This window comes from Dendropsophus ebraccatus, chromosome 10, assembly GCF_027789765.1.
Source record: "Dendropsophus ebraccatus isolate aDenEbr1 chromosome 10, aDenEbr1.pat, whole genome shotgun sequence".
Lineage (NCBI taxonomy): Eukaryota > Metazoa > Chordata > Amphibia > Anura > Hylidae > Dendropsophus > Dendropsophus ebraccatus.
In genome coordinates this window covers 2,239,768-2,254,305 of record NC_091463.1, presented here as the reverse complement: position 1 = coordinate 2,254,305, position 14,538 = coordinate 2,239,768, and the positions used below count along the sequence as shown (strand labels likewise).

Sequence of the window (14,538 nt, the reverse complement as noted above, 5' to 3'; positions counted from 1 at the left end):
CTCAGGCAGGTCCTTGGTCTCCGGTCACGGTCCCTCAGGCAGGTCTTTGGTCTCCGGTCCCTCAGGCAGGTCCTTGGTCTCCGGTCCCTCAGGCAGGTCCTTGGTCTCCGGTCCCTCAGGCAGGTCTTTGGTCTCCGGTCCCTCAGGCAGGTCCTTGGTCTCCGGTCACGGTTCCTCAGGCAGGTCCTTGGTCTCCGGTCACGGTCCCTCAGGCAGGTCCTTGGTCTCCGGTCACGGTCCCTCAGGCAGGTCCTGGTCTCCGGTCCCTCAGGCAGGTCCTTGGTCTCCGGTCACGGTCCCTCAGGCAGGTCCTTGGTCTCCGGTCACGGTCCCTCAGGCAGGTCCTTGGTCTCCGGTCACGGTCCCTCAGGCAGGTCCTTGGTCTCCGGTCACGGTCCCTCAGGCAGGTCCTTGGTCTCCGGTCCCTCAGGCAGGTCCTTGGTCTCCGGTCACGGTCCCTCAGGCAGGTCCTTGGTCTCCGGTCCCTCAGGCAGGTCCTTGGTCTCCGGTCACGGTCCCTCAGGCAGGTCCTTGGTCTCCGGTCACGGTCCCTCAGGCAGGTCCTTGGTCTCCGGTCACGGTCCCTCAGGCAGGTCCTTGGTCTCCGGTCACTGTCCCTCAGGCAGGTCCTTGGTCTCTGGTCACGGTCCCTCAGGCAGGTCCTTGGTCTCCGGTCACGGTCCCTCAGGCAGGTCCTTGGTCTCCGGTCACGGTCCCTCAGGCAGGTCCTTGGTCTCCGGTCACGGTCCCTCAGGCAGGTCCCTGGTCTCCGGTCCCTCAGGCAGGTCCTTGGTCTCCGGTCACGGTCCCTCAGGCAGGTCCTTGGTCTCCGGTCACGGTCCCTCAGGCAGGTCCTTGGTCTCCGGTCCCTCAGGCAGGTCCTTGGTCTCCGGTCACGGTCCCTCAGGCAGGTCCTTGGTCTCCGGTCACGGTCCCTCAGGCAGGTCCTTGGTCTCCGGTCACGGTCCCTCAGGCAGGTCTTTGGTCTCCGGTCCCTCAGGCAGGTCCTTGGTCTCCGGTCACGGTCCCTCAGGCAGGTCCTTGGTCTCCGGTCACGGTCCCTCAGGCAGGTCCTTGGTCTCCGGTCACGGTCCCTCAGGCAGGTCCTTGGTCTCCGGTCCCTCAGGCAGGTCCTTGGTCTCCGGTCCCTCAGGCAGGTCCTTGGTCTCCGGTCCCTCAGGCAGGTCCTTGGTCTCCGGTCACGGTCCCTCAGGCAGGTCCTTGGTCTCCGGTCACTGTCCCTCAGGCAGGTCCTTGGTCTCCGGTCACGGTCCCTCAGGCAGGTCCTTGGTCTCCGGTCACGGTCCCTCAGGCAGGTCCTTGGTCTCCGGTCCCTCAGGCAGGTCCTTGGTCTCCGGTCACGGTCCCTCAGGCAGGTCCTTGGTCTCCGGTCACGGTCCCTCAGGCAGGTCCTTTGGTCACAGCCTTCAGTCCCTCACAGATCACAGTGTTCTTCATCTGTCACTGGTTTTATTGTTTTGGCTGTTCTGAACACCTCAGTGATTATGAGGGAGGCCATTTCCCAGCACACCGCCCACTGTCCTCTCGCGGCTCCGTGTTTTTCGCTCCCGTCCGCAGTTTCCCGCTCCCGGTTCAGGCGGTGGTGATAACATTACCTCACACGGAGACGATAAGCTGTTATTACAGACGATGACGGCGGCGCCTTCCCTCCCGCGCGCTCAGCACAGGCTCCTCCCCACTGCCCCGCCCTCTCGTTAACCCCTCCTCTTGGGCGCGCTCTGGGCGTCCGCGGGGTCGCGCAGTGAATCAGAGCTGAGGGCACCGGGAGGAGGAGAAGAGCTGGGACCGAGAACGGACACCGCGGCCGCTGCATGAGGGGACCGGGAGCCTGCGGAGACTAGAGCCGGGAGCAGCGGCCGCACAGGAGGACAATACACGATACACACACAATACACGGTATACACTGCCCCTATAGTATATACACACAATACACGGTATACACTGCACCTATAGTATATACACACAATACACGGTATACACTGCACCTATAGTATATACACACAATACACGGTATACACTGCACCTATAGTATATACACTGCACCTATAGTATATACACACAATACACGGTATACACTGCACCTATAGTATATACACTGCACCTATAGTATATACACACAATACACGGTATATACACTGCACCTATAGTATACACACAATACACGGTATACACTGCACCTATAGTATATACACACAATACACGGTATACACTGCACCTATAGTATATACACACAATACACGGTATACACTGCACCTATAGTATATACACACAATACACGGTATACACTGCACCTATAGTATATACACACAATACACGGTATACACTGCACCTATAGTATATACACACAATACACGGTATACACTGCACCTATAGTATATACACACAATACACGGTATACACTGCACCTATAGTATATACACACAATACACGGTATACACTGCACCTATAGTATATACACACAATACACGGTATACACTGCACCTATAGTATATACACACAATACACGGTATACACTGCACCTATAGTATATACACACAATACACGGTATACACTGCACCTATAGTATATACACACAATACACGGTATACACTGCACCTATAGTATATACACACAATACACGGTATACACTGCACCTATAGTATATACACACAATACACGGTATACACTGCACCTATAGTATATACACACAATACACGGTATACACTGCACCTATAGTATATACACACAATACACGGTATACACTGCACCTATAGTATATACACACAATACACGGTATACACTGCACCTATAGTATATACACACAATACACGGTATACACTGCACCTATAGTATATACACACAATACACGGTATACACTGCACCTATAGTATATACACACAATACACGGTATACACTGCACCTATAGTATATACACACAATACACGGTATACACTGCACCTATAGTATATACACACAATACACGATATATACACAATACACGGTATACACTGCACCCTGATATATATTACACCTACAGTACACTGCACCCCATTTATACACTGCACCCTGATATATTACACCTACAGTACACTGCACCCTGATATATAGCACCTACAGTACACTGCACCCCGATATATAGCACCTACAGTACACTGCACCCCATTTATACACTGCACCCTGATATGTATTACACCTACAGTACACTGCACCCCGATATATAGCACCTACAGTACACTGCACCCCGATATATAGCACCTACAGTACACCACCCCATTTATACACTGCACCCTGATATATATTACACCTACAGTACACTGCACCCCGATATATAGCACCTACAGTACACTGCACCCCATTTATACACTGCACCCTGATATATATTACACCTACAGTACACTGCACCCTGATATATATTACACCTACAGTACACTGCACCCCGATATATAGCACCTACAGTACACCACCCCATTTATACACTGCACCCTGATATATATTACACCTACAGTACACTGCACCCCGATATATAGCACCTACAGTACACTGCACCCCATTTATACACTGCACCCTGATATATATTACACCTACAGTACACTGCACCCTGATATATATTACACCTACAGTACACTGCACCCTGATATATAGCACCTACAGTACACTGCACCTCGATATATAGCACCTACAGTACACTGCACCCTGATATATATTACACCTACAGTACACTGCACCCTGATATATATTACACCTACAGTACACTGCACCCTGATATATAGCACCTACAGTACACTGCACCTCGATATATAGCACCTACAGTACACTGCACCCTGATATATATTACACCTACAGTACACTGCACCCTGATATATATTACACCTACAGTACACTGCACCCTGATATATATTACACCTACAGTACACTGCACCCTGATATATATTACACCTACAGTACACTGCACCCTGATATATAGCACCTACAGTACACTGCACCCTGATATATATTACACCTACAGTACACTGCACCCTGATATATAGCACCTACAGTACACTGCACCTCGATATATAGCACCTACAGTACACTGCACCCTGATATATATTACACCTACAGTACACTGCACCCCGATATATAGCACCTACAGTACACTGCTTCCTGAAGATTCCCTCAATAGACGCTGCACCCTATCTATACTCAGCACTCTGCTATATACAGCACCCTTATACACGGCCCTCCTAGACAACCCCACATAGTGCCCCTCAGACAGTAAGCGCTGCCCCCTGGTGAGTGCAATGAGGTGCCCGGCTGCCGTGTGATCTGCCTTTGCTCTCTGGGGGTCTTGAGCTGCCAGCATGGAGGAGTGGAGGCAGTGTGGCCGCTGGCTGATAGACTGTAAGGTGCTGCCCCCTGATCACCGGGTGGTGTGGCCCTCTGCTGTGGTGTTTGACTTGGCCCAGGCTCTTCGCGATGGTGTCCTGCTGTGCCAGCTGCTGCATAACCTGTCACCGGGATCCATAGACCTCAAGGACATCAACTTCAGGCCTCAGATGTCACAGGTACGGGGGAGGGGGTGTCCCGGGGGGATCAGTGTCTTTGTGTCATCTGGCCTCATGGCTGCCGCTCCTCCCGTCTTCTGTTCCCGGTTTTGTCCCTTTCTGATGAGGTAACCACCGTCCTGTACTGTACTCACAGCCGCGCCACTCATCATCCGGTGCCAGGAGGGTCGCCATATGTAATGGATGAATAGTGATAAGCAGTCAAGGGGTAAAGGCGACTTTTGCCTTGTATCACATGATGTGATACCTGCCGAATAGACATGGTGCCAGTGAAAGCTCTGTGGTGCATGCCAGATGTTTTTCTTAACCGAAAGGTATGTCACATGTCAGAGGCTCAGACAAGATGGCGGCTGACGCACCAGCGTAGCCCGTAGGGTATCATAAGTGAAAATGTCATGTGACCGCTGCACTGTGGCGCAACAGAATAACATTGACGCAATGCAAAGCAGAAGTCGCCATGATTGTTGCCACTTCTCGAGTCTGACACCTGTTTTTACAGGAGTGAATGTCTTGTCAGAGCTGTGCCCTGGACCACCGTGTGCCTGTAACATGCTGTGTCCCGGACCCTTGTGCGTCTGTAACGCCTGTGCCTGTAACATGCTGTGTCCCGGACCCTTGTGCGTCTGTAACGCCTGTGCCCTGGACCACCGTGTGCCTGTAACATGCTGTGTCCCGGACCCTTGTGCGTCTGTAACGCCTGTGCCCTGGACCACCGTGTGCCTGTAACATGCTGTGTCCCGAACCCTTGTGCGTCTGTAATGCCTGTGCCCTGGACCACCGTGTGCCTGTAACATGCTGTGTCCCGGACCCTTGTGCGTCTGTAACGCCTGTGCCCTGGACAGCCGTGTGCCTGTAACATGCTGTGTCCCGAACCCTTGTGCGTCTGTAACGCCTGTGCCTGTAACATGCTGTGTCCCGGACCCTTGTGCGTCTGTAATGCCTGCGCCCTGGACCGCCGTGTGCCTGTAACATGCTGTGTCCCGAACCCTTGTGCGTCTGTAACGCCTGTGCCCTGGACAGCCGTGTGCCTGTAACATGCTGTGTCCCGGACCTTGTGCGTCTGTAACGCCTGTGCCTGTAACATGCTGTTGTCCCGGACCCTTTGTGCGTCTGTAACGCCTGTGCCCTGGACAGCCGTGTGCCTGCTAACATGCTGTGTCCCGGACCCTGTGCGTCTGTAACGCCTGTGCCTGTAACATGCTGTGTCCCGACCCTTGTGCGTCTGTAACGCCGTGCCCTGGCACAGCGTGTGCCTGTAACATGCTGTGTCCCGGACCCTTGTGTGTCTGTAACGCCTGTGCCCTGGACCGCCGTGTGCCTGTAACATGCTGTGTCCCGGACCCTTTGTACGTATGTAACGCCTGTGCCCTGGACCGCCGTGTGCCTGTAATATGCTGTGTCCCGGACCCTGTGCGTCTGTAATGCCTGTGCCTGGACCGCCCGTGTGCCTGTAACTTGTTGTGCCCCGGACCCTTGTGCGTCTGTAATGCCTGTGCCCTGGACAGCCGTTGTGCCTGTAACAGCTGTGTCCCGGACCCTTGTGCGTCTGTAACGCCTGTGCCTGTAACATTTGCTGTGTCCCGGACCCTTGTGCGTCTGTAACGCCTGTGCCCTGGACAGCCGTGTGCCCTGTAACATGCTGTGTCCCCGGACCCTTGTGTGTCTGTAACGCCTGTGCCCTGGGACCGCCGTGTGCCTGTAATATGCTGTGTCCCGGACCCTTGTACGTATGTAACGCCTGTGCCCTGGACCGCCGTGTGCCTGTAACATGCTGTGTCCCGGACCCTTGTGCGTCTGTAACGCCTGTGCCTGTAACATGCTGTGTCCCGGACCCTTGTGCGTCTGTAACGCCTGTGCCTGTAACATGCTGTGTCCCGGACCCTTGTGCGTCTGTAACGCCTGTGCCCTGGACAGCCGTGTGCCTGTAACATGCTGTGTCCGGACCCTTGTGCGTCTGTAACGCCTGTGCCCTGGACCGCCGTTGTGCCTGTAACATGCTGTGTCCCTGACCCCTTGTACGTATGTAACGCCTGTGCCCTGGACCGCCGTGTGCCTGTAATATGCTGTGTCCCGGACCCTTGTGCGTCTGTAATGCCTGTGCCCTGGACCGCCGTGTGCCTGTAACATGCTGTGTCCCGGACCCTTGTGCGTCTGTAATGCCTGTGCCCTGCGACCGCCCGTGTGCCTGTAACATGCTGTGTCCCGGACCCTTGTGCGTCTGTAACGCCTGTGCCTGTAACATGCTGTGTCCCGGACCCTTGTGCGTCTGTAACGCCTGTGCCCTGGACCGCCGTGCGCCTGTAACATGCTGTGCCCCGGACCCTTGTGCGTCTGTAACGCCTGTGCCCTGGACCGCCGTGTGCCTGTAATATGCTGTGTCCCGGACCCTTGTACGTATGTAACGCCTGTGCCCTGGACCGCCGTGTGCCTGTAACATGCTGTGTCCCGGACCCTTGTACGTATGTAACGCCTGTGCCCTGGACCGCCGTGTGCCTGTAACATGCTGTGTCCCGGACCCTTGTGCGTCTGTAACGCCTGTGCCTGTAACATGCTGTGTCCCGGACCCTTGTGCGTCTGTAACGCCTGTGCCCTGGACCGCCGTGTGCCTGTAACATGCTGTGTCCCGGACCCTTGTACGTATGTAACGCCTGTGCCCTGGACCGCCGTGTGCCTGTAATATGCTGTGTCCCGGACCCTTGTGCGTCTGTAATGCCTGTGCCCTGGACCGCCGTGTGCCTGTAACATGCTGTGTCCCGGACCCTTGTGCGTCTGTAATGCCTGTGCCCTGGACCGCCGTGTGCCTGTAACATGCTGTGTCCCGGACCCTTGTGCGTCTGTAACGCCTGTGCCTGTAACATGCTGTGTCCTGGACCCTTGTGCGTCTGTAACGCCTGTGCCCTGGACCGCCGTGCGCCTGTAACATGCTGTGCCCCGGACCCTTGTGCGTCTGTAACGCCTGTGCCCTGGACCGCCGTGTGCCTGTAATATGCTGTGTCCCGGACCCTTGTACGTATGTAACGCCTGTGCCCTGGACCGCCGTGCGCCTGTAACATGCTGTGCCCCGGACCCTTGTGCGTCTGTAATGCCTGTGCCCTGGACAGCCGTGTGCCTGTAACATGCTGTGTCCCGGACCCTTGTGCGTCTGTAACGCCTGTGCCCTGGACCACCGTGTGCCTGTAACATGCTGTGTCCCGGACCCTTGTGCGTCTGTAACGCCTGTGCCCTGGACAGCCGTGTCCCTGTAACATGCTGTGTCCCGAACCCTTGTGCGTCTGTAACGCCTGTGCCTGTAACATGCTGTGTCCCGGACCCTTGTGCGTCTGTAATGCCTGCGCCCTGGACCGCCGTGTGCCTGTAACATGCTGTGTCCCGAACCCTTGTGCGTCTGTAACGCCTGTGCCCTGGACAGCCGTGTGCCTGTAACATGCTGTGTCCCGGACCCTTGTGCGTCTGTAACGCCTGTGCCCTGGACAGCCGTGTGCCTGTAACATGCTGTGTCCCGGACCCTTGTGCGTCTGTAACGCCTGTGCCTGTAACATGCTGTGTCCCGAACCCTTGTGCGTCTGTAACGCCTGTGCCCTGGACAGCCGTGTGCCTGTAACATGCTGTGTCCCGGACCCTTGTGCGTCTGTAACGCCTGTGCCTGTAACATGCTGTGTCCCGGACCCTTGTGCGTCTGTAACGCCTGTGCCCTGGACAGCCGTGTGCCTGTAACATGCTGTGTCCCGGACCCTTGTGCGTCTGTAACGCCTGTGCCTGTAACATGCTGTGTCCCGGACCCTTGTGCGTCTGTAACGCCTGTGCCCTGGACAGCCGTGTGCCTGTAACATGCTGTGTCCCGGACCCTTGTGTGTCTGTAACGCCTGTGCCCTGGACCGCCGTGTGCCTGTAACATGCTGTGCCCCGGACCCTTGTGCGTCTGTAATGCCTGTGCCCTGGACAGCCGTGTGCCTGTAACATGCTGTGTCCCGGACCCTTGTGCGTCTGTAACGCCTGTGCCCTGGACCGCCGTGTGCCTGTAACATGCTGTGTCCCGGACCCTTGTACGTATGTAACGCCTGTGCCCTGGACCGCCGTGTGCCTGTAATATGCTGTGTCCCGGACCCTTGTGCGTCTGTAATGCCTGTGCCCTGGACCGCCGTGTGCCTGTAACTTGTTGTGCCCCGGACCCTTGTGCGTCTGTAATGCCTGTGCCCTGGACCGCCGTGTGCCTGTAACATGCTGTGTCCCGGACCCTTGTACGTATGTAACGCCTGTGCCCTGGACCGCCGTGCGCCTGTAACATGCTGTGCCCCGGACCCTTGTGCGTCTGTAATGCCTGTGCCCTGGACAGCCGTGTGCCTGTAACATGCTGTGTCCCGGACCCTTGTACGTATGTAACGCCTGTGCCCTGGACCGCCGTGCGCCTGTAACATGCTGTGCCCCGGACCCTTGTGCGTCAGTAATGCCTGTGCCCTGGACAGCCGTGTGCCTGTAACATGCTGTGTCCCGGACCCTTGTGCGTCTGTAACGCCTGTGCCCTGGACCGCCGTGTGCCTGTAACATGCTGTGTCCCGGACCCTTGTGCGTCTGTAACGCCTGTGCCCTGGACAGCCGTGTGCCTGTAACATGCTGTGTCCCGGACCCTTGTGCGTCAGTAATGCCTGTGCCCTGGACAGCCGTGTGCCTGTAACATGCTGTGTCCCGGACCCTTGTGCGTCTGTAACGCCTGTGCCCTGGACAGCCGTGTGCCTGCATCCTGCACATAGGTTGCATAGTTTATCGGCATCCACCTTACCGTGCCAAATGAGTGGCCGGTGATACTGTAGTAATAAGGGACCATTGAGGGGTGTAGGAAAGCGAGCTGTAGCACGTGCCATATTGGTCATGTGACCTCAGGGGGAGCTGGATGTGACGTGGGTGATGGACACCCCCGGTGGTTTCACTATTAAACACCTGTTACTTGATGCAAATCTTCCTCATTTCCTGAAGGGTTGGGGTGAGCGGAGCGCGTGAGCCGGCACGTCCTAGGATACATGTGGGGTTTATAGGCCCTAACCCCTCACACACACATGCCCTTCAGGAGTCTGGGAAAGCTGGCTCTTTTTCCCCTCTGGCGGCCATATTGGATGTACTTGTCTGGTTACATTGTTGCTCTGTGACCTCAGGCTTTGCCGTACCTGAGATTCTTGGTCAGGTGATATCGGATCACCGTTCTCACGACCTTCACCATCCTCTGTGCCTGACGCAGTGTATGTTATCACTATAGAACTGACAGCTGCCAATAAAAGCAAGGAAGGTAGGGAGCGATTTCTTGGTGTGTCCTGATGACAGGGTTGGTGGCGGGGGTTGTGATGCTGCTATGACCATGTTACCTGACTTCTGACTGATACATTGTAACGAAGCGTCAGTACAGCAGAGTTCTCTGAATCTATACATTGTAACAGACCTCCAGCAGTGTGAGCAGTAGTCGACCAGGACAAGTTTCCGGCCTCTGGATATCAATGAATATTTTCTTTCACTGACAGCCGGCAGAGCTCCTGCCTACGGTGGAGTAGAGTGTGATGTGAGGCAGCGTGGCTGTTCCTTACACTGCAGATGTGTAATCAGCCGATCACAGGACCAGGAGTCGAATCCACACCAGGTATAATAAGCGCAGGAGTATTCAGATTTGCACACAACAGTGCAACCAGGGATCATCCAGAGGTAGATGGCATAGTAAACATATACTCTTTATTGCAACGCGTTTCGGCCCTATTTTGTCTAACATGGGCCTTTATCAAGCAACCATCTACCTCTGGATGATCCCTGGCTGCACCGCTGTGTGCAAATCTGAATACTCCTGCGCTTATTATACCTGGTGTGGATTCGACTCCTGGTCCTGTCCTGATTACACATCTGCATTTGCTTCTCCCACCGTCGGTGGTGACGTCCCCCAGTACAGCTGCGGAGTACACCCCTTTATGCTGCATATAGAGTTGTGCCTAAATTTTGCACAACCTATCCAGGTGAGTGGATCCCTGTAAGACCCTGCTACCATTCACCTGGTTATCTTTTATTACACGAGGAAGCGCCCCCTGTCTCTCTTATTCCTTACACTAACGCTTCAGCTACATGAATGTTCCGGATTGTTGAGGAGGTTGGCACTTCTGCAACGATTGATTTGGTGGCAGGAGCCGCCACTCGTCTCTCTTGTTCCCAGCAGGAGTCTGCGTCACAGCAAGAGGATCAAGAAGAGATCTTATCCTATATCAAAGACCCCCCCCCCATATCACTCCGTTGTCTCGCAGGTTCCAGCACACAATGGCCGTGTCTCCACTTCACCAGGAATCTTTGTGACTTGACATTGCGACATTACAGTCCATTTAGGTTAATACTAGTAAATGTCACCGTTACTCAGGACGTGTGCAGTGCGACCAGCGAGACCACAAGACATGAGCGCAACCATACAGATCACTGGGGTGTGAGCTGCTGCTCTCTGGTATCAGCCTTTAGTATCCACATATTGCTGAGGGGGACACGCTGACACTCGGGGTGCAGGATGGTGACACGCTGACACTCGGGGTGCAGGATGGTGACACTTGGGGTGCAGGATAGTGACACGCTGACACTCGGGGTGCAGGATAGTGACACGCTGACACTCGGGGTGCAGGATAGTGACACGCTGACACTCGGGGTGCAGGATAGTGACACGCTGACACTCGGGGTGCAGGATAGTGACACGCTGACACTCGGGGTGCAGGATGGTGACACGCTGACACTCGGGGTGCAGGATGGTGACACGCTGACACTCGGGGTGCAGGATGGTGACACGCTGACACTCGGGGTGCAGGATGGTGACACGCTGACACTCGGGGTGCAGGATGGTGACACGCTGACACTCGGGGTGCAGGATGGTGACACGCTGACACTCGGGGTGCAGGATGGTGACACGCTGACACTCGGGGTGCAGGATGGTGACACTTGGGGTGCAGGATAGTGACACGCTGACACTCGGGGTGCAGGATAGTGACACGCTGACACTCGGGGTACAGGTTAGCGAAACGCTGACACTCGGGGTACAGGTTAGCGAAACGCTGACACTCGGGGTACAGGTTAGCGAAACGCTGACATTCGGGGTACAGGTTAGCGACACGCTGACATTCGGGGTACAGGTTAGTGACACGCTGACACTTGAGGGTACAGGATATCGACACTTGTGGGTACAGGATAGTGACACTTGGGGTACAGGAGTAAACGTTACCTTCCTTTTGTGGTTTCTGGGTTCGCTTTGATGAGACTGTACCTTGAGTTGTTGACCTGTGATTGGCGCAGTCCTGCTGGGGGGGGGTCCCGACTCTGGGTATGTGTATTGGAGCCATTATGGGATGTGGCGCCACACTTTGACCTAATGATGTGGATTTTGGGGCAGTGACTTGTATAATCGGGGTCACCCGTATATTTACCACGTTCTATCAGGAATAAGGTAAGGTGGCGGTAATGAGACAGCTGGTGATGGGGCGGTTGGCGCATTGTGATCGGTCGGGTAATTACTGATCACAGCATCTGGTGCCAGGGAAAGCGGATTAGAACCGACATCGATACGGAGAAAGTCATTACTCGCTCATGTCAAGTGGAATTAGCCACAAATCCGATAGAGGACGGGGAGGGGCAGGTCTTTGGTTAACCCTTTACACTCTGATTACCGGTCGCTGTCTGGCACTTCAGGAATGGATTTGCATGGTATCCGCCATTTTGAAGGCTGTAGAGAATCGTCTTTGGTGACCTGGTCACATGAGATTATATATATACACGGCCCCCGTCCTATCATGTACACTACCGTTCGAAAGTTTGGGGTCACCCAAACAATTTAGTGTTTTCCATGAAAAGTCGCACTTCTTCACCACCGCACGTTGTGAAATGAATAGAAAATAGAGACAAGACATTGACAAGGTTAGAAATACTGATTTGTATGTGAAATAACATTGTTCTTCCATCACACTTTGCTTCCGTCCCAGAATCCTCCTTTTGCAGCAATTCCAGCATTGCACACCTTTGGCATTCTAGCTATTAATCTGTTGGGGTAAGCTGGAGAAATTGCCCCCCACGCTTCTAGAAGCAGCTCCCACAAGTTGGATTGGTTGGATGGGCACTTCTGGCGTACCATACGGTCCAGCTGCTCCCACAATGGGGTGGTGATCTGGTGACTGCGCTGGCCACTCCATTACCTATGATACAATACCAGCTGCTGCTTCTGCTGGAAATAGTTCTTGCACAATTTGGAGGTGTTTAGGGTCATTGTCCTGTTGTAGGATGAAATTGGCTCCAACCAAGCGCTGCCCACTGGGTATGGCATGGCGGTGCAGAGTGATGGCCTTCCTTATTCACAATCCCTATTACCCTGTACAAATCTCCCACCTTACCAGCACCAACCCCAGACCATCCCATTACCTCCACCATGCTAACAGATGGCGTCAGGCATTCTTCCAGCATCTTCTCATTTCTTCTGCGTCTCACAAACCTTCTTCTTTGTCATCCAAACACCTCAAACTTGGATTCATCCATCGTCCACAACACTTTTTCCAGTCTTCCTCTGCCCAATGTCTGTGTTCTTTTGCCCATCTTAATCTTCCCTGTAGATGCTGACACTAGTGTTTTGCGGGGACTATTTAATGAAGATGCCAGTTGGGGACCTGTGAGGCGTCTGTTTCTCAAACTAGAGACTCTTAATGTGCTGATCTTCTTGCTTAGTTGTGCGACGCGGCCTCCCACTTCTTTTTCTACTCTGGTTAGAGCCTGTTTGTGCTGTCCTCTGAAGGGAGTAGTACACACCGTTGTAGGAAATCTTCAATTTCTTAGCAATTTCTCGCATGGAATAGCCTTCATTTCTAAGAACAAGAATAGACTGTCGAGTTTCAGATGAAAGTTCTCTTTTTCTGGCCATTTTGAGCGTTTAATTGACCCCACAAATGTGATGCTCCAGAAACACAATCTGCTCAAAGGAAGGTCAGTTTTGTAGCTTCTGTAACGAGCTAGATTGTTTTCAGATGTGTGAACATCTTCATTGCTAAGTACAGTGCTTTTCCTTCAAAAATAAGGACATTTCAGTGTGACCCCAAACTTTTGAACGATAGTGTGTGTGTATATGTCTGTATATATATAAATGTATGAATAACCAGATTGTTGTGTCTGGCTGCCGTGACAGTCCCGCCACCTCCTGAATATGTGCAGTAAGGCAGTAGCGGGGAATGGGGGAGGGGTCTCTGGTTGGTGTGGGGCAGATTACTGGCGGGGAGGTCTCTGGTTGGTGTGGGGCAGATTACTGGCGGGGGGAGATCTCTGGTTGGTGTGGGGCAGATTACTGGCGGGGGGAGGTCTCTGGTTGGTGTGGGGCAGATTACTGGCGGGGGGAGATCTCTGGTTGGTGTGGGGCAGATTACTGGCGGGGGGAGATCTCTGGTTGGTGTGGGGCAGATTACTGGCGGGGAGGTCTATGGTTGGTGTGGGGCAGATTACTGGCGGGGGGAGATCTCTGGTTGGTGTGGGGCAGATTACTGGCGGGTGGGAGTCTGCAGTAGACACTGACCAAGGATGAATAGTGCCATCATGTCGCCTGCTCTTGGCTGCCCCTCGGGGATATCGGCCATATCCCATTAGTGTCTGTGGATAACAATGGCGCTCGGTGTTGCTCCTCAGCAGATTCCCCCCCTCCGCACTGATGCCGGCTCAGTGATTGATTGCCGCCTCTGGCTGCTGAATCAGGAGAAATCATCAATGCCAAAGATCAATGAAGGTTTCCAGTCATGTGACACCACTGATCGTTCTTTAAACGTATCTCCTCCTGCCGCCATCTTTATATTGGTGTCTGATCCAGTTACAGGTTATGGTGTGGGGGTAATACCACCACCTGGTCGCAGGTATTGCACTGCCCCCTATCTGTCAGGAAACTGCTGGATTCTCAGGACCTGGCACAGGGTCGGGTTCTTCTTTTTTGCTGGCGATCAGACTCTGGCGTAGTGGATGCAGGTGAGCACCG

General features: G+C 54.1%; 1 protein-coding gene across 1 annotated transcript in view; it reads left to right on the top strand.

Moving 5' to 3' along the window:
- The first annotated feature begins 2,905 nt into the window (after positions 1–2,905).
- The window catches only part of VAV2 (vav guanine nucleotide exchange factor 2), a 131,643-nt gene continuing 120,010 nt past the window's right edge, over positions 2,906–14,538 (top strand). Inside the window, exon 1 of the mRNA XM_069943524.1 lies at positions 2,906–4,544. Within this exon, the coding sequence (XP_069799625.1) occupies positions 4,341–4,544 (204 nt within the window). The 5' untranslated portion in view covers positions 2,906–4,340. The remainder of the gene's footprint in view (positions 4,545–14,538) is intronic.